The sequence below is a fragment of the Alligator mississippiensis genome, chromosome 3 (assembly GCF_030867095.1).
Source record: "Alligator mississippiensis isolate rAllMis1 chromosome 3, rAllMis1, whole genome shotgun sequence".
NCBI lineage: Eukaryota > Metazoa > Chordata > Crocodylia > Alligatoridae > Alligator > Alligator mississippiensis.
The window spans coordinates 201,754,290-201,777,391 of NC_081826.1; the positions used below are offsets into that span (position 1 = coordinate 201,754,290).

Below are 23,102 nucleotides of genomic sequence, written 5' to 3' on the forward strand. Positions count from 1 at the left end.
TGCACCTCCTACACTTTTAAGGAGTTGAATCCTTGATAAATCACCAAATCCTGTGTCCGTTTCCCCAGCTGTAAACTACCAAGAGGGAAACAATAGAAGATAACTAGTGCTATGCCAGACAGCATCAACTTCCTTCCAGATTTCCCTGAAATAACAATAACACATTGAAGAGGTGTTGTTCCTCTCAGTGGCTGATCAATACTGAAAATCCTGCTGTACACAAAAAAAGCCAAAAAACAAACAACAACAACAAAAAACCCCAATCCCAACCCCCCCCCCCCCCAAAAAAAACCAACAAAAAAGCACCCACTATCCCCCAAACCTGCAGAAGGATCTTGGGGCAATTATTTTTTGTCTCATTCTGATCTGTGCATGCCCCCAAGGAAGGCAACAAAAGGTCCTTCGTGAGTCTTACCCAGATCAGAGGTAACCTTCCATGGGCATAAAGTTGGTAGAAAAAGCTCCAAGCCCTGAGCCCCACAACTTCAGTTACTCAATAGCTGTCCCACTGGAGCTTGCCATAATTGTACTCCCCACTCAGGGTAGAGAATGGGGTCTTTCTAGAGAAGAAAAAAGTGTAGTAGTCTTTAGTCTAAGAGGATGAAATCATAAGCCATTGTTTGTTTGTTCATGGAAACACTTTCCAACAAGAAAACAAATACCAAACTAGAGAGTACTGGGGGGGAAAGTGGGGCATGGGGGGAATTTGAATTGCATGTCTAGCACAAAGGGACTCCCCATCCCAATGTGTGTTTTGGGCTGCACTGCAATCCAAATAAGCTAAAAGCAACAGTAGTACATTAGGAAAGCTCCTTCTGTATGATCGAACTGTTGCTGAACAGTTGTTAATTATGGGAATTTTAGCCATTTTAACTTTCTAGGCAGGGAGAAGGCAGGGTAGCATTTCACTTTATAAAGCAGCAAATGTCTCTGAATTAGTTTGTAAGGTGCAGTTCTACCCTGCCTTCTGCTATAATTCACTCAGTACAGGATGGACAGAGAACTCCACCCCATGCCCTCCAGAGCTGGAGATCTGCCATTAAAATAGGAAGACAGGTAACTGCTATGTAACCGTCTTTTATCCCCATAAGGGACAAGATACACGCATAGACCCCAATAAAAAAAATGCCCCAATTAAAGACAGGGCACAAGACCTTGGCTTTTGTAACAGAAGTGTAAAGAGAGCTTGAAGATGAAAAGTAAAGTGAAAGGAGTACATTAGTTTCAGGTGAAAAGCAGGTTTAGTCAAAAAGAGCCCATATGAAGATTCTCCAGCCTATACTTCTTAAAACAGATGCTGATTTACCATAACTTTGCTGAAACCATTTGGTTCTGATCAGTTAATGGCTCTTTAAAAAAAAAGAAAGTCTTCTAAGCTGTTCAGTATTGTGTGCAAGGTGCACACTTAGACAAACTGGCCCTCAAACACGTAGATCCGAGGTTTACAAAACAGGAATCTAAAGTAATTTGAAATAAGGAAAGCAAAACAAAAATAATAAACACTTGCCTGGAATAAATTTAGACAGGAATAATCCTGCCTTAGAAAAGTAGGGTTTATAAGGACCTTACAAGATCCAGTCCAGCCCTGATCTCATGATTCTAAAATATGGCACCACTTTATTTGGGATCACAGTAGTGTTTCAAGTTTAACACCTATGAATTTTCAAATTCCTTTTTCTCAGAAAACTGCAAAAGGGATCAGGCAGATTGGAAGCAAGAAAATACCAGGATAATATCACTTGTCTTTGGACACTGCATCACTTTCCCATTGTTTATTTAATATAGCATAAACTGATTTTATATTTCTCACTCCCTCAAAAAGTCTGGAAGGGCAAGTCAGTTAACATTTACAAAAAAAATAAGCTTAAAGCGATTTGTGACAATCGTCCTAAAATCAAACAAAAAACCCCAAGAAAATCCCACCCCAAAACACACACACACAAGAAAACATTGTTTCCACAGTTCTCTTCTATTCAACTACTCTACAAAGATCAGTTTCTCGTTGTATATTGAAAGGTCTGTTAAACTGAGCAGAAAGGGACACCATCAACTTTTAAAGAAAAAGTCCCATTTTAATTTGAATAAATTAATTTGAATACTATTACCAGCACCACCACCCCTCCCAAAAAAGAGAGAAAGTTCCCCAACTTTCAACTTTATAGGAGTCAAATGAGACCCAGGTTCAATCAAAATTGCTACAGGATCATGAAGAAGTCACTTAACATTTTTTCATTTGTAAAACATGCTGAATGAGTTCTTAACTCTTCATGAAATAGATAAGAACTACAACTAACAGGAGGTTGTGAGGTACCATAGACATCCAAGCTGGTTGCAGAAGTAGCATCCAAGCTGATTACAAGAGCACCCAGCACAGAACTTGGGTTTCACTGACGATGTGAACTACACCAAACCTCCTTCCAAACACAGCATCTCCAGAATTTCTACAAGTTAATCTCCAACAAAATTCTTCAGAAACAGGCACACACACATATACAAGCTTCATTAGTTTTACCATATGTTGTTAAAGGCCTAACCATCACATTTATAAGACTTGTACACCTTTATAACTTGACTTTAGTTCTCCTCCTCCTAGAAATATGTCCCACATTAAGAAACACTACTCTAAACTAAGCAGACCAAGTTCTTTGTGTAAATCTGATATCTTTTATTAGACCAACTCAAACAGTTGGAAAAATTCTTCTTAACAAACTTCCGTGCACAAACACCCTTTGTCAGGCTGAGGAAGCATCTGCAGATGGTCTGTGCTCTTCCTGGATGGAGCAGCAAAGCATCCAGAGGGCAGTAAACATGCACAAAGAGTGTTTATGCCCAAAACCCTGCTAAGAAGAATTTTTCCAACTATTTGAGTTGGTCTAATAAAAGATATTGGGATTACCCAAAATACTTTGTTTGCCTTTGTCCTTAGACCAACATGGCTACAACTGACAACCCTAAACTAAGCATGAATTGTAATAGGTGTGGGGGGAATGGAGCGGAAGGATAATGAATGGGTTTTTTTAATAATTTATTAAAATGTTTCATTTCACCAATGCTTGGAAATTGTGGTAAGTAATGTGCTCATGCACAGTGCAGCTGGCTTTTGCTATGAATTTTACAAACGTTGCAATGTATGCAACTTTTATGCATTTAACTTAGCGATTCTCATCCAGGCTGCCTGGGCACCCTGGGGTGCCAGGTGTCCTGCGGTGCAAGTGAAGTGTTAGGCGATAAGCTGATAAACTAAGCAAATCAGCACAGGCTCAAGGTTGTCCCTGCCTGAACTATCCTTCATCTCCACTGCCAGGCTCCTCTGCAAGGAAATTAAGAACTGTAATCTATAAATTAGTTGTTGAAATTGGGTGCCACTCAATTCACCAAAGTTCACAAAAAGTGGTACCTTGAAGGCAATGAGACATGCATCAACTCCAAAGTTTGAGAACCACTGATTTTAACTAAAGCATTCAGACTTCACACAGCATGTATTTGCATACACAGCCATAGATATTGCACATAATTATGCACTTCAGTACTGTTGCTTTTCTGCTTTGATCATATTGTAATAATTGTGTATATCAAAGCAAAGTAATTTTGCTTTGCATCTACTCTTTGCAACTTTTAAAGCAAGAATTTCAATTCAGGAAAAGACTTTAGTGCAAAAGAAAAGAAAAAAAATTAAAAAAAAATAATCCTACAGTGCTAACATATCAAGTCAAATTTATCCATTGAAGGGATCACCTAATATCCAAAGTATGGCACATGTTATACTGCTGTAACAAAGCACAAACAATGAATACACACAACACTTGACTCCTCACCTCTCCTCCCCTGTCCCCACTTCTCTAATAAGCTTTCTGTCCAAATTTTTCAAAAATGTCCATTGACCCCCAAAACCTAAAGCATGCAGATCTTCTGACTGGAAGCCAGTTCCTATGTGAGTTCCACCATGTCGTTCACTACTGTAGAAAAGTCAGTTGCTCGTTTTAGAATTGAGGAAAGAACACAAACAAGAATATTGCATCCACACACATTTGCTGAATGAAAAAGCTTCAACTATAAGATCCAGACAGGATTGTAGTCATTTAAACCCTCTACTTACTATGAGATCAATCCCTACCACAACTCCTCCTGAATTATGCTCCAAAGTTGAACCAGTCAAAACTTCTTTTAAAAGGCATCTGAGTGGTTCTGCTAATCAGGACTTAAGTCACCAATTACTGATGCTTATGAAGATGTATATAGTTCTTATTTTCTGTCTTAGACATCTGGCAGTCTCCAAAAGTGTTTTAGCAACACTTACTCCCAATTTAACACAGCTGTCATCCAACTGCTGATCTTTTAGGCATATAGGGCAGTTAAAACAATGAGGGGTAAAAAAAAAAATCTTGAAGAAAGCTGCTTGAGCAGAGACAGCAACACTAATTGCCTATGTTCTTTGGCTCACTGGCAAAGCAGATTGCAGAGGCCTGCATCTCATGTGAAAGCTCTTGTATCTGTATGGCAGCTCTTAGCAGAGCATCTCAAGTGCCCTTAATTGTTTATGTTCTTAATGCAGAGCCTCTTGAATACATTCATTTTTAATAGAAGGCTAGAGTGGCGGGCCTATCAAAGAATGACAAAGCAATCCCATTCATTGGTTCTTGCTGTTGCAATGATGGTCTTTTGATTTATTTGCAAATGACAAGCTTGTCAGGCCCCTGACTCAAGTGCTGCCCTCCTTTTGAAGCATCATTAAAAATTAACATGAAGGAATTCAGCAGCATTTTGTAAGACGAAGCTGAGCCTGCAATGTTTTGCATCTTTATTTGTGTATTTTTTTGCCTTAGTTCCTTCTAATTAATGACTTAAATGTTTTGACCTAACTGTTGCCAAGCACAAGTTTGTACTTTAATTTGTCATTTTGCTAAAGTGCATTCTTGACATAAATAGCAAAAACAAAACAGCCATGCTAGCTACTAAATACAAGAATCTGTTATGTAGATCTTTTTGTTAAGCAGTTAAGACACAGTGCCCATACAACTGTACTGATTTATTGCACATTGTGAAAAAGGAGATTATTAAAAGGAAAATTTTCTACAAGTCCAGTTCATTTTTTACAATCATAATTTGGGAATAATTTAAGACATTAGAAACTCATTTTAAGACATGTAAAAACTCATGCAGAAACCAACAGTTTAGTTAGGAAGCTGCTAGGTTTTTGCTTTGGGTTAAGAAAAGGAAAATGCAATTCAATCTTAAAAGAGTCTATTTAAACAGGGGTGGCCAACCTGTGGCATGGACAACCTCTTTTTATGGCACACAGCATAGGAGAAGGAGCAGAAAAAGCAGGAGATTGTGGAGAAAACTGGAGTGATACTCAGGGAGAGTGCAGGGCTAATTTGCTGCAATTATTCCAAAAAAGTACATTCTGGTCTATTTAAACAATAGGAAAAAGTTGAAAGGAAGTTTCACATGACTCCCACTGACTACTGTGAAACCAGGATTTTGGTTTTAAAAAAAGGAGCTGTGGAATAACAGCCAACTGGCTTATCAGGACCATACTCATACATTTTTTGTTAATCATGAAGTACAGAAAGATAATCCACTGTAAAAATAAAACATTTTAGTATACCAAATTAGTCTAACATTTGATTTATATTAAGGGAAAAAATGAAATCCATCAGAATAAGAAGAGCAGAATTACAAGTGGAAAAAAATCATCAACACCCCTTTTGTCAAAACAGGACAAAAACTATTTGTTTCTAAATTTAATTTGAACACTTTTGATAACAGCCTGAAAATAATGATTGATCAAATTATCCAAAGCCATATTTAAAAAAGAGAAGGTGGGGGGAGAGCAATCATAGAGAATGTCAAACTTCAGCGAACACACAAAAAATACTGCTTGTCAAGTTCACAAAAGCAACAGAAACCAAATTTAAGTACACTGTGTCCACTTGCACTTTCCCCCCATATAAAACCTAGTACAACGCTGAACTCCTAGATGAACAAAATGGACTTCCTGCCATTTATACTGTGTAACACAGTAATCCACCAGGGACTAAAGGTCAATGTTGCACGTTTGGTCATTACTGAATCATTTGAGATGATCTGTGGTGAGGATGAGAGGAAAATCGAAGGCTGCAAGAATGCTGCAAATGGCTTGACCTCAGACCAATTTTCATCTCCATCTGTCTAACAGACATGTGGATAAAAGCTTTCTTTATGGGGCATATTTGACTGTTTTTAAATTCATGCTGCAAGCCATGAATCAGTCAAAATGTAACATTAAGGAAAAAAAACACACTATTAAAAAAAAGAAAAGAAAACCAGCATTCTATTTACATTTTTTATTCATCATCTAATATTTAGCTCCCACTGTGTATCTTCTCATCTTCCTGCTGCACTGCTGTAGAAGCAGTTCAGTTATAATAGTAATTATTTTGCTTTAAAAAAAAAAGGAAGAAAAATATCAAAAATAACAAAAAGTACACACATTCATATATAATCCTTCCCTGAACACACCCACAATGAAGAGGTACTTCCATGCTATGCAGTTAAGCACATGCCTGCTAGAAGACTGTTACATAAAGACCTAAGTACTTCTTCTATAAGCTGTAGTTGCTAAGAATTTTTGAGGTATAATTAAATGTGAAAACCTAAATATTCAAAAGCCTCAAATGATTAAGTCTAGCATTCTCTGAACTTTGCTGTTCATGAGTTACTGAATCCAAGTTGAGCACCAAGATAAGCATGTATTATTAATGCCCTTTTATTTAAAACTAATACACTACAGTCTATTTTGGCAATGGCTGCAAAAAAAAGAGGGGAAAAAAAAATAAAGGCAACATGCCATTTAAAAGTTTAGGCCCCCACAGTATATCAATGTCAAACAACAGCATGTCAAGCTAAGATTCAATTCAGGTAAGTGCCACTGCCAAATTTTCTTGTTCCCAGACGTGCTTTAAGATTATTTTATTGCTTAAAATTTAATTTGTTCCAACTCGCGTCTCCATGACAACGTTGGCTAACCCTGCAAATCATTTGGGTAATTGGATATCTTATCTTTCTATAGCTCTCAAATCGAATGATTCTGCTAGAATTGTAACAGCCAATCAAATTTACAGGCCTCCTGAGTAATAGACTCAGAAAAGTAGCCACATTCATCTCCTCTTTACAGCCATATTAACCAGTATGCGACAAACTGTAGAAGTTGGTCTTCAAACTGTATTTTAAATTATAAACACTGTCATGACTAATATTCTCACCAATAGGAGGGGGTGGGAGGGCTTATTCTGAACAGATAGTTTTCCCCCTTTAATAGACTGTTTGATGCAACCTTGCAAGCAGCAATAGGAACAATCCCACTTCAAATAATGGGAACAATACCTGCATTTTGGGCAAAAGCTAACAGTTTAACATGACATATCATTAGCAAAGTGCAGCTCTCCCACTGCCCCACATTTGTACTTGTACTCATCTTAATCACAAGGTCAGTCACCCACAAGATGAGGATATTAAAACAGTAAGACTGCCTTCACATTTAATTTTTGCATGTGGGGGAAAAAGAAAAATTGAGAGTGCAAATGGCATTTGGAGGAACAAGGAGAAAAAAATTCCAGGATGTACAAGTTGCAAACCTCAATACATTAATTTCCATAACACTGAAATTTACATTTTTGAATCCAAGACCCTAGGTTACATTATTTGAAGCCTATCAGATGTCAGTTTAAGTTACAAAAAGGTCAAATTATTCAAACATGAGGTATATATGATGCAGGAGTCAACTGTTACACTTATCAGATGTCTACTATGGGTTTGGCTGTCATTCAACTATAAAGTGCAGCAACTGGATACATTTCACTTGTCTCATTCCAATTCTCTCTATAACAGTGCATGGAAAGCTATGTAGCAGTTCTTGACCAAGCACTGTAAAAAACTGCCTGTCCCACTTGCAGCTGTAAATGCTGTTGAACCCAAGCCAACTGGCAAACAGGAGGCTGTTGTCAAGATGCTAAAGTGTTTCTTTCACACTTCTTTAGCAGGTCAAGACTCTTTTTAAAACCAAGCTAAACAAAAGGGACAAGTTATCACATCTCTCCACTAATCCAACTTTCAGCATATCCTTGCTTCAGGAATTCGGCTCTATGCCACTCAGCACCTGTGTACTGGAGCCCATTGACCAGCCTTTGAATTACACTGTTCCTGCTTCCTTATCTAGCCTTCAGTAGGCACTAATGTTCAGTTAAGCCTCTGAATTGAAGGAAGAAATAATATTTGCCTCTGGTAAGTTTCCCACCCATTTTTCTCCCTCAATCCTCAAATTCCACCTAGATGCCATATTCATCCAAGAACATCTTCAGAGCAATTCAACCTGCTTATCAACAGTTGTTTAATTATGTGAAGAGTCTCAAATCGCACACTAGTGCATGCAAGATCCTGCACTGCCGCTTTCAGAGAGGATGTTCCAGGAACACATCTATCTATACCTGCTCCACTTCATGTCTGTACTTTGTTCTCTCCCTGGGGGACACTGTCTCTGGAACAAAGCACTCTTTGTAGCCTCTTCATGTAAAACTTTCCTATACTGTAGGGTGGAGGGAGAAACCTAAAGGTTTCTATTAGTGCATATGGGTAGTTTTATCAGTTTCCCAAATCTGATTTTAAGCTCTTAGGATGATTTACTTGTACAGATCCTGGACAAGGAGGCTGATGCTACTGATATTAAAATAGAAGTGAAGTATGGGTGGACTCTGGCCTTGAACAGAAAGGCCCAGATATGAATGAGGAGATCTGAGGATGATTTGAGGTTATTAGACTACAAAGACCTCTGGGGTTTGATTTACTGGAAAACAAACATTTGTAAAGCAATTCTAGAACAAGGTACACTTTGTCAGTCCACAACACTTCCCTTTTATACATAGTTTTCTTATCTTGACCTCATAAAATGGTTCTTTGCCCCCCTCCTTCATGTTTAACATTTGATCAAGATGCAACTAAACAAACAAACCCATTCTGCTCCCCTTCTACTAAACCAAAAGCCACCTTCTTGTTTTCACTCACTAATCCATAGATGCCTTTCAAATGGCACAAATAGAGGCGGAAGCATTTTGTTCTCTAAATCAATTTTCCCCTCAGCCATCAACTAGATGTTCCAGCACAGAGAAAGAACAGTCCTTCCTTTCTAATTCAAAAATCCATATTGCCACTGCCCTTGCAAACTGCTAAACAAGCAGTATCGGCAATTCACTTGTGTTCTGTAATATATTTACTCAAATCCCAATGGCTTGCCTCCTAATGCAGTTTTCTATTGTGTCTGTTCTTGTCAATATACTGACTGGTCACCTTACTTGTAAGTTGCTTTGACCAACTGTTTACCCAAGACATCAAAAAGCTGGAAGAAGAACAAAAACACTGGAAAGAAATCTGGGCTTCTCTTTGAGCAATATCATTAGCAGTCTATTAAATAGCCAAAGATGCTTTGTTTTTAAACACCTATCCAGAGAAACACAGATGACATTTCAAATGAGCTGTCATCTGCTCCTCCCAACATCCTTCCTAATAAATTGAAAACCAAATTCTTATCTGCACCAATTTCATTGTGTTTACAAGGAAACTGATGAATCACGAACAAGAACAGTTGTGATTAGTTCTGCACTTCCTTTCCTTGCAATTTGCTAGCATCTCCTTTATAAATATCAGAAAGGTTCTCCTTCACTAAGAGGGATTATTGAATCCTTAAATAAATGTTATCTAAATCATTTCTGCTAATTGTTAACTATAAAAATTAACTGCAGCATGCTTATGGATGCTAAATGGTTCATTATAAACTCAGTGTTTAAAGGGATACCAACACTTAAAAAATCATAAAACAAGACTCGTTAACTTTTTTAAAATGTGCCAACTGGTAGTAATAGCACCTCTGACTACAGTTTTTGAAGATTTTTCTCCCCCATTCTGTACATGTGGCAACACTGAACAGTTTCACTTTTTCTCTAGTACAAACAGCTTTGCTTTGTGTTTGTATAAATCTTTCACGTAGCAGCTAACCATTTTTTCTTACATAAAAAAGATTAGTGATGATAAAATGAAATAGAAGGAATAAAAAAACCCTGATGATTTAGCCCTCCCAAGCACTTAAGTGAATTATATTTTCCGCTTGTATCCATTTAAAAGTAAGCTATATTTTGAAAAGTGATTTGTTATTGATTTAAATACTATAGCGCCCAGGAACTGCATCAACCATGAGACTACTGTCCAGGACACTGCAAGTAACATATACACACACTTGATACTTGCAGGCTCTAGGTAAAAGAGAAATGTAGCGGTTCAAGATTAAATGAAATACACAGAATTTCTTTAAAACATTCACACTTAGCAAGCATGTTTATAAGAATACATTTGTTAAAGTATCTGCCTTAACATTGAGGAAAAGCACACTTCCTCCATGTCACCTTCCCAAACTACTAGACTTTGATAAGAGGTTGTTAAAGCCTCTTACTTCAAGAACAGTTACCCACAGAGCAAGCACCAAGCCAATTTCAGTTCGTGATGTGAATTATCCATGCAGAAGTACAAAAGAAACGGCTATCACGTGTACCTAAAAGGCTTTCCCTAATTATTGTTTAAAGGGAACAATAATTGAATTCAAGTTGTCAGGAGTGCACTCCTGATAAGTAATAAACAAACATTCATTATGGTTTCCGTGGCCACACCTGACACAGTCTAATCCAAAACAGGGAACCAGGAATAGGATAGCCTGGGTTAGTGGAGACCTAATAAATCCATCTATCCAATCTTGTACAGTAAGAAACAAAAGTCAAATCAACTAGTTTCCTGTGCCTCTAGCTCTACTATGACTAGCTCTACCCAAAGCTGCAGTTACTTTTAAAAGTACAGTAGAATATTACACAGCTTCACCCTCATACAACCCGCTTATCTAAAATTTGTTCTGAAGGAGTTTAATGAGGTGAAAAGTGACCCATTATTAAACTGAGAAAGTGAGGTCCTCCATTTTAAACACGGCTTTCAAGAACCAAAGGCAACGAAAGCTTCTCCTGTACACACACCAATGCATCTTAGACACAGAAGAAAGAAGGCAATTCAAATGCCAGACCTGACAGTCTTTTGATTTGTCCTTATAAACTGAGTGAAAAGAGTGAAGTAAAGGAAGAAGGAAATCCAAGTAAGGGTTCTTCCTTCTTCTGATCTAAATACCAACAGATGCAAGGTGGAGGTTTGCTCACACACTGCTGTTTATGCTCCCAGGACATTACCAGTATAGCTACACTGATAAGTCACAACTAGAAATGCAGTTAAATCAAGCTTAAATCAGTTCCCTGAGGAGATAAAGATATCTGAAAAGAGTACTCTCCTGCAGAATAAAGTTTCATCAGCATGGACTGAAGGACAAGAGAAGTATTTCAAGTAAGCATGCGATTTCTCATCCCCTCCCCCGCATTCCCCTCATTACTGACAGCTATCCAGGAAACAATTATGAGGAGAGCAAGCTTTATATGCAAATCTAGCAAAGGAGTCACTGCACAAAAAGGTAGTTTGAATGCACATGGAAAGCAATGTCACAAGTATCATGCATTTAATGCGTCTTTAAGGTTATTCTAACTCTGGAACTGATTACAATAATTTCAACAACAGATCGCCATGTTCTCAGTTCTATCCATTTCTTAGTAGACGGCATCTACCAGCTCATTTTCCACAGTCCACTAAATAACTACCAGATAGTAGCTTTGTAACTGACCTAGGACACATTCAAGCCAATGATCAAGAAACAAAATGTTCCATCTCATTACCAATCCTCTCAGCTTTCCAATTCCCCCATGCTCAGATTGGCAACATTTATTATACTAGTACTGGGTGTATAATTGAGATGAGGGTACTTGATCAGAAGTTTTAGGCTGCAAGTATTCACAAATTAAACACAGCTTTTTGTGAAGGGAAAAATGCTATATTACAACTTTGACAACTTGATGTTTTCCTTTAAGATAAAGACAGATTGTGTGTCCTTTGTGCGCAAAAGGTAACTGAAAAAGCCTCTAGCTTTGCTATTACCCAGCATCAAAATCTTTAAGAGCAATGTTTAACTATTCACTCCAATAATTAAAATGCAAGTGGCAGGGGGAAAGTATAAAAAATTGTCTTTAAATCCCTTCTAACAATACTGCCACCCTATTTAAGAGCAGAGCAGAGCCAAGTAAGCCTCTTTATTCCCCTCTATTTAACCCACTCCTGGAGACTGTTGCTCTAATAAGATATCACTAGAAGATTTAAACCTTTAAGTATGAAGACTTTAAAAATGATTCCACAAGACAGACTGAACTAAGTAGAAATTTTGCTCTTGTATTACTGGTCAGTGTATTGGTCAGGTTATTATTTGGAAGACGAAAAGCAACAAGTCAAAGAAAGTGAAAAGGTTTGCCAAATAACAGGTTTGCCTTAAGGCACATCACAAAGATCACACTAATCCACCCAAAGAGACAGAGACTCACCTGTCAGTGTTATAATGGCAGAAACTCAAACAAATGTACACTGCAGTGGTTTTATATACTGTTAGTGGGTTCAACAGCAGTGAAGTTTTTTTGGCTGCCTGCCACTGAACAAAAGCTAACCTTGCACCTTAACAATTTGGACTCTAAAAAACATAAGTTCTCTCTCATGACTTATTTCAGAAAATGACAGAAATGGCTGACGAAAATAAAGCAGCATAGCTCTAATACCCAATGACAGCAATGCTTCGAGTTCAGTACAACTATCAGCATCCAATGAACTCTGTGCCCTGGTGCCAGCACACGAAGTACCCTTATCCGTAGCCATAGAAGTCATAATGGGAAAATCAGATTTGGAAAGGATTAACCATGAAAGGAATAGTTCAGAAAGAAAAACTAAACAATGCTCCCGGATATAAAAATGCAGATTCCCATAGTGTATAAAACCTGTTTTATACGTTTATGTATTCTGGACACCATGTCACATCTTATATCTAAGTGCTATTTGAGAACAATGGTCTAGTTTCTTAATAGGACTGGCTGCAGAACAACATAAAAAGCAGTATTCAAATGGTACAAGGAATCCAGATTAAAGCTACAAACGGTAACACCTCAAGCTGAAGCTATACTCCTTGACCAGTATCCAATTATACAGGAATACTAGGAGTGAAATAAATAGTTATGCAATTAAAAACTACCGCAATACATATGCACGAGAGAGGAAGAGAGCGAAGGCCACGAAGGCAACCTGAAGTTTGTCATTTCCTGACTTCACTTCCATTAGAGAGAAGTGTACCAGTTTTAATGCAGCAATCTGCATGTGCAATATTCTGTCTGGTAGGAATCTTAATGAAATAGCTGATATTATAAATTCCTGAACTGAAGGCTTTGGGAACTGCTGACACAACACAGTATCAATACAACAAACAAACCTTTTACACAAGCAGGCAAGCAACAAACACATCACTTTTTATCTGAGTGACACTTCCATTTTAACGCTGGTGCACACACTGCTGTATGAAGTGACACTGAAATAACATAAAAACACACCAGCTCAACAACTCTGAAGGGCTTCACACAGAGCAAGGGTAGCATCCACACAGGAGACAGGCCTTAAGAACATTAAAGCTTGTTCAGTGGAAAGTTTCCCCATCACTGCATTTTTCAGTAACAAAGATGTTGTCAGAAATGACAATTTTTCGTGTCCCCTGATGATGCCTTGCTAGCATTTGGTTATAAGCCATAAAGCAGGAATAATTTCAGCCTGTCAGGAGTCTAGCTAATGCCCAGTTTTCCCCTAGAGAGAATTCCTGTCAAACGTAATGAGAGCTCCAAAGGCCCTCTCTACAACATAATGAGCACTTAGGCCATGCTGGTGATCAGCCAGCAAAAAGCATCAATTTGAGCCTGGCTACACCCTAGGGGCTAGACGTCACCAGTTTTAATAAGAATTATGATTACTATCTGCCAAATGCCTCCTCAGAACTTACTGTTAATGTTGAAAATTCAAAAGGATGGGGGTTTTTTGTTTTGTTCTGTTGCTTTTTTCTTTTTAAGGCCACCTATACTGAATTAAAACTGTGTTTTCTTTTCCTTACACTTAATATTTTGGGACTAAATTTGAAGCTTTAGCATACTGCAGCAGGAAGGAAGACAGCATTCTTTTTTCACAGAAATTACAATACTTTTGTAAATGGTAGCATGCCACCTGTACATACAAGTAGCCTTCAACATTAAAGCAACTAATTTACCTATCAAACTTAGTTCTTAAACCTACCTTACACATCTACAAAAGTTTATTTTCCCTCCACTCAAGCTTTTCTTAAATCTAAATTAAGGCAACGTTAAGACTACAGTATTAGCCACACACCCTGCCTTCCCCAGGTAGACTGCTGCAGGTATAATACATCCTTGTTTACTTTAAAGAACTTCTACACTATCACTGCACATTGGTATAAAACTAGTCACCACGTTCACATAAAACATTAAAAATTTGCAATGCACAAAGTTGTGGTCAAAATGCAAGTCTCGGATACTCTGATTTTGTGAGCTGAAGCTTTAGAGTAAATAGCTAACATTTGATACATTTATTAAAGTTGCACACTCCCCCAAACATTGCAATATTTTATAGCCCTCTACGAAGACAGCTCCTAGAACTTTTAACCCAATTAATTAACTTTACATAGCCCACAACATGCATCAAGAGAGGCCTGATTTAGGTTGTTGTTTCAGCACAATGTGTCAGCATGTTGAAGTCTAAAATTAAGTTGAAGATAAATATTTTCTAAGAGTCCTTCATGGAATCAATAAATTACCTCAAGGCCAAACTGACACTTTTCCAAATTTAAAGTTACAAGAAAAAAAAAGTCCTAAAGCACTAAACAACAGCAAAAGAGCACTCTAGTTCTTCACCATACCTCAAAGCAATAAAGTTGTCATAATATTTCTATAGTAGTCAATGCTCTGACTTTAAAACAAATACAATCTCAAACACCACATCTAAAACTAAAAATATCTAACTTTGACAAAATGATATCACCTTGCCAAATATTAAGCATACGATAAATTTACAAGGGGGGACCAAAAAAAAATAAAAAAAAAAATCAAAGAGTTCAAAGTTACAAAAGCAGAATTCAACTCTGAAATACTCTTGCTTAATGAAAGTCTTTGAATATACTGAAGATCTGAAGCCTGAACTAATCAATTTCTTTGCTGTGCCCTAGCCGGTCAGCCATGCTCTTTAATTTAATGAAACAAGAGTTTTAGATGAAATAGCACATATACATCAAGAAAGAATTGTATTGTTGCACTTTGAAATGTGTCCAACTGTGCAACTTCATCTAATGATAATTTTTTTAAGAGGCCATCGATTTCTGAAAGACTTATTGTACCAGCATCTTGATGAAAAAGTGAATGTCAGCATATCTACAGAATACTTGCACCCTGCCATTAATGCTTTCTTTGGCAGACAATGACTACTCAATTGAGGGTCCTCTGGGCTGAGCAATCATTTAGCTTTTCTTCTCTTATGAGGTCCTTAGTGCCTTGTTCCAGTTCAATACTCTTTTTATTCACCATTATAGTGGCCATAAGTGTGAATTTTATGGGAACTTGCAAACTCGAAGTCATAACTAGAGCTCTTCAAGTCACTAATCTTTTCATACTTTTAAAAGACAAAGATTTCAGCAACTATCAACATATGTTGTGTACATATAATTCTTGTTAAACAGATCCCAGACTATGTCAGCCAAGAATTACTCCACATAGTTCCTTATAAGATATCAAACTTGAGCACTTCTCTTTTTTAAAATTACAAAGACAAGCCTTTTTCTAAGATCCCTTACATACCGCAAAACCAACAGAGAACAGAAGGTTACTGTTCTGGATATCTTATTTATACTTTCAGTGATGAGTTTACCAATTACAACTATGAATCAATCTACTCTTTCAGACAAAAACATGCTAATATAAATACAAATCCAACAGCTATATTGAAATCCACTAGCCACATTATAGGTTAGACTGTATATTTCTGAACACAGATATCTTACCTGTTTGTGCATTTCAATGTTTAGTCCATATGACATTTCATAATACTAAAATTAAAAAAAAGGAAAATACATTAACCTAAAATTGTAAAACAGTAATATTTTGGAAAAAACTCAATTAATAGAGCAAGACAAATCCACCATACTTACCATCACATAGTGCCTTTGCATTTCTGTTTTTTCACTTGCCAGTTTCTCACATTCCAATTTAAGGCTATAAAATAAAACACACTTGAATGTAAAGGTTACATCATTTGTCCTGAAATCTACCTGCCTTATTTCCACTTTGGCAGGGGAAAAAAGTGATTTGGGTAGGGGTGGGGACAGGGACAAGTTCTCATTGCTACATATCCATAAAATTTTTAGTTTAGTATTTAATACAAAGACTAAATAGGAACATAAGAAGAACTACTGTTCAGTCAGATCAAACTTATTTTAAATACATCTATTCATTACAGCCTGTATAACAAAAATAGTATGCTTAGTTAGCCCTTTGACCAGAAATTGTCACAACTCCCAAACTATAGTATAATGTGATTTCACTACAGTTTAACTCCTAATGGGCTACAGTCGTGCACTGAAAAGGAAGTAAAACAAGTAAGAATTACTGACACAGCTACTTCTATAAACTTGTTTAGGTTCTGGTTCTAAGCCTTTATTTCGAGTGATCTGACTGTTTAGCTGGGTCAAACATGACTATTTTTGGCTTTAAGCATTACTTAAAAGTCAGTTCGACTTTAAAAAACTTAGAATAAAAATAAAAACTAGTTTCACATAACCAATTCCAATGCCTTTGTTAAAATCAAAATATTATTTGCTTCAAGATAGGGACTAACGGTCAACTTAAAATAATATATATCAGCGAGAAAACAACCTTTAACAAGTGGTGAATGTGCATGCTCAACTTTTTATTCATACACATGTAGTTTACATTAAGAATTGCACAATTTTAATTAAGGGCTTTTTGATAAGCCAGTGCTCATCTACAGATAAGGCCCAGAGACCACAAGATCACGCAAGACAAAATATCTAACCAAAGTCTTCAAGAAATAAGAGAATTTGTATGCAGAACCCTATATAGATCATCTCTACACTATAACAAGATAAAGCTGCATGCCAAAGAACACAGTCTCTGTTAATGCCAGAAGTGCTGTGCATGCAGAGAGAGGAAGCAGATCCTCAATATACACACAGAGACCTTGGCACAAAGTATACAAACTAAGAACAGCATGCTTCAAGGCTGGGAGAGCAGCCATTAATGACTGCTTCAGTAGATTTAAGTCATCTTTTCAGTGGTATTCTGATGAGTTTGCTTTCTTAAAAAAGAAAAAAATAAAATAATCTTCATCCCCTGTTTACATACCAATTACTGGCATTTCCTTGATCTTTTCATTAAAAATGCACACCATAGAGGACAAACTACCATGAGAATTAGCTCCTTTAATATTTCCTGCTACCAAGTTAGACTGGATATTCTCTCAATTTACTTTGCCCTTACCAAGGTTTTGCACTCAAGAATTCTAACACACTTTTACAAAGGTGAGTTAAGTTTCACACGACCACGCTAAGTCAAACAGTCTCCCCATTTTACAGATGGTCGCACTGCATAGTAAAGCTAGCCCCAACTCCCAGCCCACATCCTTAGTCTACACTGCCTCTTACTGAACTTTTAAATTAACTGAGCAATTAAAGAAATTTTTTTTTGCAAAAATCTAGTTGGTCTAATAAGAGATCACCTCTACCATGAGTCCCGATTCCTTTTGCCTCTAGACCAATAAGGCTACAACCCGGATACCTGACATCTTATTGAACTTGAAGTTCTTACTTCAACAGTAACTCAGTAGTGCAAGGATGGGGCAAGAGTATCCACTGACCTGCTTGTTCTCAGCCTAGCCCATCAGCAAAAGAAAACACAAATATTGACAGCTCTCAGGAAGCTTTGAACGCACACGAATAAAAGTTCAACCGGACATTGTTGCATGGGATGATTTGGATAAGGATGATCCTGCCTCAGGCAGGGGGGTTGGACCACAAACTCTGCAGGTCCCTTCTGGCCCTGCTTCTCTACAAATCTAACAGCAGCAAAAACAGTGAAAACAATGGCAAGTAGAGAGAGGAGCGAATGACAGGGCTTTATCTGTGACTCCGCACGCCACCATCTGGTGACAAATACAAACGGCAGTTGCTTTTCCCCCAGTGAGCACAGAGCAAGAGAGAAAGAAACACACCCTGCTAGCCAGCACACTGCGTACCAGCCTGAAATCCTCCTCGAGGCAGGATGTGGCCCAATTCTCTGATGCAGAGAGAGCAGGCAAGAAGCCGGCAGGCAGGACTCACCTGTGATACTGCGCTTGGAGGAACTGAAACTCCTCTTTGATCCGATCCAGGGATTCCGGGATAGTGAATTTGAAGGGCTGACCTGCAGCCTGGTGCGGCGTCTGAGGCAGAGAAGAGAGAGAAAAAAAAAGAAAACCTTGAAACAAAAGCAGGCAGGGCACGCTAGGGACCACAGCCCAGCTCCCTGAAGCATCCTGTCAACTAGGGTCCCTTCTGCAGCATCCCACCAGGAAAGCTAGTGGGACGGGCACTGGGAGGGAGCAGCCTGCCAAGCTCCATTGCTTCCCTCCCCTCGCACTTGTTACTCGTTCCCCCTCCTTTCCAAACCAGGTGGCCCCTGCCCTATGCCCACAACTCCCCCAGCCCCTCCCCCTTACAATTGTCACCACCATGCCAGGCAGGGCAAGGGGCCAGCTCCTCCCCACAGTTACACGTGAGGCCAGGGGGGGAGACAACTCCCCAGCCCCGGCTGAGTTTGGCTGCAGCAGAGTGGAGAGGGAGAAGGAGCCAACCTGGCAGCCAAGGGCAGGGCAGCCCCTCCCCTCCCCTGTCATTTGCATGCAAATAAGTTAGACATGAAACAAAAGGGAGGGGAAGAGGGGGGGACAGGAAGCCCGGCACAGCCAGGGGTTCTGGGCTGGGGGGGGAGGGAAGGGAAGGGAGCGGAGTGGTGGGAACTCAACCCCCGCCCCCCCGGGCCCGGGCTAGGAGAGGGGGAGCAAGACCCCAGTCCAAAAGGGGCAGGAGATGAGGGGACCCCCCCGCCCGGGGCACGTGCTACTCACAGGATGCCGGCTCTGGGGAAACATGGCTCTGGCCGCAGCCGCGCTCGCCCGCAGCTCAGTCCTCGGCGAGGTAGCCCCAGCCGCCGCCCGCAGCGCCGCTCAGCGCCCCCGCGCCAAGGGCATCCTCCTCCTCCTCCTCCTCCTCCTCCGCCTTTGTTGCTGTCGCCGCCGCCGGGGCAGCGGGGCCCCGGGCGGGCGGAGCGGGCAGGCGCCTGCTCCGCGGGACGGGCCAAGTCTCGGCGGGCAGCAAGGGAGCGGGTCCCGCGGGCGCTCCTCGGCCACGCGGCAGCAGCGGGGCGCCGCTCAGCACAACCCCGCGGGCGGCATCGTCCCCGCCGCGCAAGTCCCCCCGGGCGCCGAGCGCGGCTCCCCTCGCCTGGCCCTGGCCGAACCCGCGCTCCCCGTCTCTCCCGCTCGCTCGCTCGGCCGCGCTCGGTGCATTAACACGCGGTTTCGCACTCAGCTCGGCGCCCGGGAGGAGCGGGGGGGCGGGGCCGCGCCCGCCACCAATCGCCTCCTCGGGGGCCAACGTGGGGCTCTGACGTCACGCCCAATCGAACGCGGCGCCAGAGCTCGCTCCGGCTCGCCCGGCCTCCACCAAGAAAGCGTTTGTGGCGGGGCCGGCCCGGACCCCTCCGGGCCGACCAATAGGAGACAGTGGAACTCTCCGAGAGGCAGGGAGAAGGGGAAGGTCGGTGGAGAGGCTGAGCTGTCAATCAAAGTAACGTGGGGGCGCCGGGAGGGGGGGCGGGAGCAGCGCGCTGGGCGCCGCTTTGTGCCGCTCTCTCGCGGCGGGGGGGGCGGGGGATGAGCCGTGTCCCAGGCTCCGGGTCAGCCCTGCTTCGGGTACCTCTGCTCAGACCTGGCTGTCCAGGCGCGGAGCAGAGCTGGGAAGCAGGAGAGAGCCCTTCACAGGGGCGGCTGGCCCGGCCCCACCTTCAAATAATCATAATAAAGAAAAAATGAATCAAATTTAAAAAAAAATTAATTTAAAAATGTATTAATAAAATATATTATAAAATAAAATTATTTATTTATTTATTTATAAAATAAGATAGAAATAAAAATTTATTTAAAAATAATTAATTAAGTCAAGCTGCAACAGGGTTCCCAGCCCTGACTTGATGCCCGCTGGCTCTTTCTACAGCTGGCTGGTCATTTTTAACCCTGCGGGCCCAGCTGCATTTATGACACGCTCTTCCCCAGTTGGTTGTGTGATATACACAAGGTAGCAGGGGCCCGAGGAGCGTGGCACAGCAGGGTGGGTGGAGAAGGACACTGCTATGTTCGTACCCTGTCTACACACGTGCAATTTGACTTGAAATCCCACTTGCTTTTCCTTATCGCCATTAGAGCCCATCAGAGGCAATTCCCAAATGGTGCACACGCACACACAAAAATCAGCCCCGTTCTGCTCTCATTTATACTCATTGCAAGTAATTACATCCCCCCGGCTGCATCCAGATGAGCACGGTCATGGGGTGTGGGGGTCTGCGGCGCCATATATGGCACATTCAGGTGTTACCCGTGCTGCTACATTACAGTGTGTGGGCAGGGGGGAGGTTTTGATCTGGTGAAATCCCAGGGTCAAAAAAATCTGTGCGGGGAAAAAAAGCAGCGTGGTGCATGTGGTGGCAATGCATGCCACCCAAAAACTGGAGCCTGGCAGGCCGGAGCCACCCTCTGGCTACCAGGTTCCCAGCTGCAGGGCTGCCATGGCTGCAGCTTCCCAGGACCCCAGGTAAGGCTGCTGGAGCCAGCAAAGTTGCTGATCCCAGCTTCCTGTACCCCACCCAGGGTAACCTGCCAGAGGGCATCTAGCACGGGCGTTCCCTGGGGGCAAGTAGCAACCACACAAGGTGTGCGGCTGCTTCTTGTCCCTGGGGAATCAAACGTCCTCACTTGTGTAGACACGGCCTCAGAGGACAAGGATCTGATCGTGAGTTGGCCTGCGCTGTTTTTTGTTTTCATCCCAAAGAGTTGACATCTAATGCAAGCAGGCATATGTGGCCCCTCTCCATATTTTATTTATGGGTTCCATGCAGATATAAGTGCACCTGCTGATAATGTACTCAGAATAGGGAAACTATCATTACAAAGGATGAAAAGTGCCAGCTTGATTTAATGCGTTGCAATGCACAAACCGCAGCGGTAGTGACCCTCAGAAAGGACTGAAGTTGTCCTTTGGGAAAAATTGACTTCTTTACAAGAGGGTTCCACTGGAGCCGAGGAGCCAGAAACTTCCACTACTATAAATAGTTTATAGTTCTATTTGAAGTAGAGCAGGGTCAAATAAATTCCACATGCTCTGTATGTGACTATGGCCATGCCAAATAGTGACACAGCCTGTAATGGGAAGTAAACTTCAAAACATATCCTCTATTACCAACCATCTTATTCATAACAGAGTTGAATAATGTAGCATAAGTAGCTTTCCACATTTTCAAAATGTTAAGTGTTATTATTCAGGCCTTATGTTTTACCTAAAGGTGTTATAGGAAGTCATTAAAAAAGAGCAATTTTGTAGCAAATGTTTTCTTATTCTTCCCTTTAAATTTGTATGCCATTTATTGATCCCTAATCCTATCAGACTTCAATCTATATTTTAAAAGAAGAACAGATTATGTTTAAAGCTTGATGTGAATGAAATCGTTAGGTCCCTAAATACAAGCAAATGTTGACTTGGTGTAGTTCAGAGTGTGAACATTTATGCTCTATTATTCCCAGTATCGCCAACGTAAAAATGACAGGGGAGGAGGAAGCCTTCCGCATTTGCCTATGAATATTTGACAGAACACATGATGAATTTTGAATTTCTCCACGGCCCCAGAGGTCTGAAACTGAATACAGTTACCCAAGTAAGAAAGTGGATTCTCTTCTTCCACCTATTTCTTAAGGGCAGTCAACACAGGTTTGCTTCTCTCTGGGAGGCAGTGGTTGAGTCACCAGAATGTGAATTTCCTTACTGATTTAGGCACATGCCTTGGAGTGAAGATTCCCCGCGTTCTTTTCCCAACTCTGTCAGCAATGTGTTGCATTACTTAGACAAGTCAGTTCACCTTTCCATGCACTGGCCTACACATGTATAAAATAGGTATTATCCTATTTACCTACTTCACAGAGGTATTGAGAACTTAATTAATTCTTATGAATCACTTAGATCTTCAGATGAAAGGTGTCATAAAATGCAAACTCTGATTATATAAGGTGTCTGTGAACCTGGTAACTAGGCAACCTGAAACAACAATACAGGCAGTTTACCCAAGTTTGGTTCTACTATGTTTAACCTGATGGCACAAGTTGCTAGTAAAATATAAACAGATACAATGTTAAAACAACAGTCTATTTCGGGGCATAAACAGAAGTAGTTTTGTAATTGCTTCCCTCCACGAAAGCTGAAATGTTTTGCACTGTATATTTAGCATGCTTAAAATTTTCAAGGCACACTTTAACATTTCTTTGTTTCATTTAACAAATGCTTTTCAACCTACTGAGACTGGAAACTTGAAAGCATTTTGAATCTCTTCTATCAAAGTCAGAAGGGAAGAGCTGTAAAAGCAGGAGTAGAACCATGCATATGGAGGCTTTTTGATTTAAGGGAGTAGCTACAAACATCTAAAAATAATGTAGACTAATTCTTTACATGTTTAACAGTTCTTACAGTTCATCATAGTTTGATAATGGAGGCCCAAAATATGCTCTTGATTGTACCAGTGTAAATCTGGAGTAGTTTCTTTGAAGTTAACTCCACCTGAGTCCATGGCATGACTCAGTATTTCTAAAAGTGGAACCTGGACCAGATTTCCTAGAAGTGGGTTTGTTTCCCATTAAATTAATATTTCCTTCTGGATGTCATCCTGTAATAAATACACAATAATATCCCTCACACTGCATTACAAATATCTGTTTGACCCTTTTCTTATGATTTAAACAAATATATAGTAAACATAATC

At 40.3% G+C, this 23,102-nt stretch overlaps 1 protein-coding gene across 7 annotated transcripts in view; it reads right to left on the minus strand.

The window, feature by feature from the left end:
• The window catches only part of TLE1 (TLE family member 1, transcriptional corepressor), a 91,539-nt gene extending 71,925 nt beyond the window's left edge, over nt 1-19,614 (minus strand). For 2 of the 7 annotated variants that reach the window (XM_014608710.3, XM_014608709.3), the window contains exons 1-4: nt 19,150-19,612; nt 18,365-18,465; nt 16,178-16,241; nt 16,031-16,075 (exon numbers count right to left, since the gene is read on the minus strand). In XM_014608710.3, coding sequence (XP_014464196.1) covers nt 16,031-16,075; nt 16,178-16,241; nt 18,365-18,465; nt 19,150-19,173 — 234 coding nt within the window. In that variant the 5' untranslated portion in view covers nt 19,174-19,612. Of the gene's footprint in view, nt 1-16,030; nt 16,076-16,177; nt 16,242-18,364; nt 18,466-18,741; nt 18,830-19,149 lie in introns of those variants that run through there. The other 5 variants (XM_059724812.1, XM_059724811.1, XM_059724810.1 and 2 more) reach the window with 3 other exon arrangements.
• Nucleotides 19,615-23,102: the final 3,488 nt, after the last annotated feature.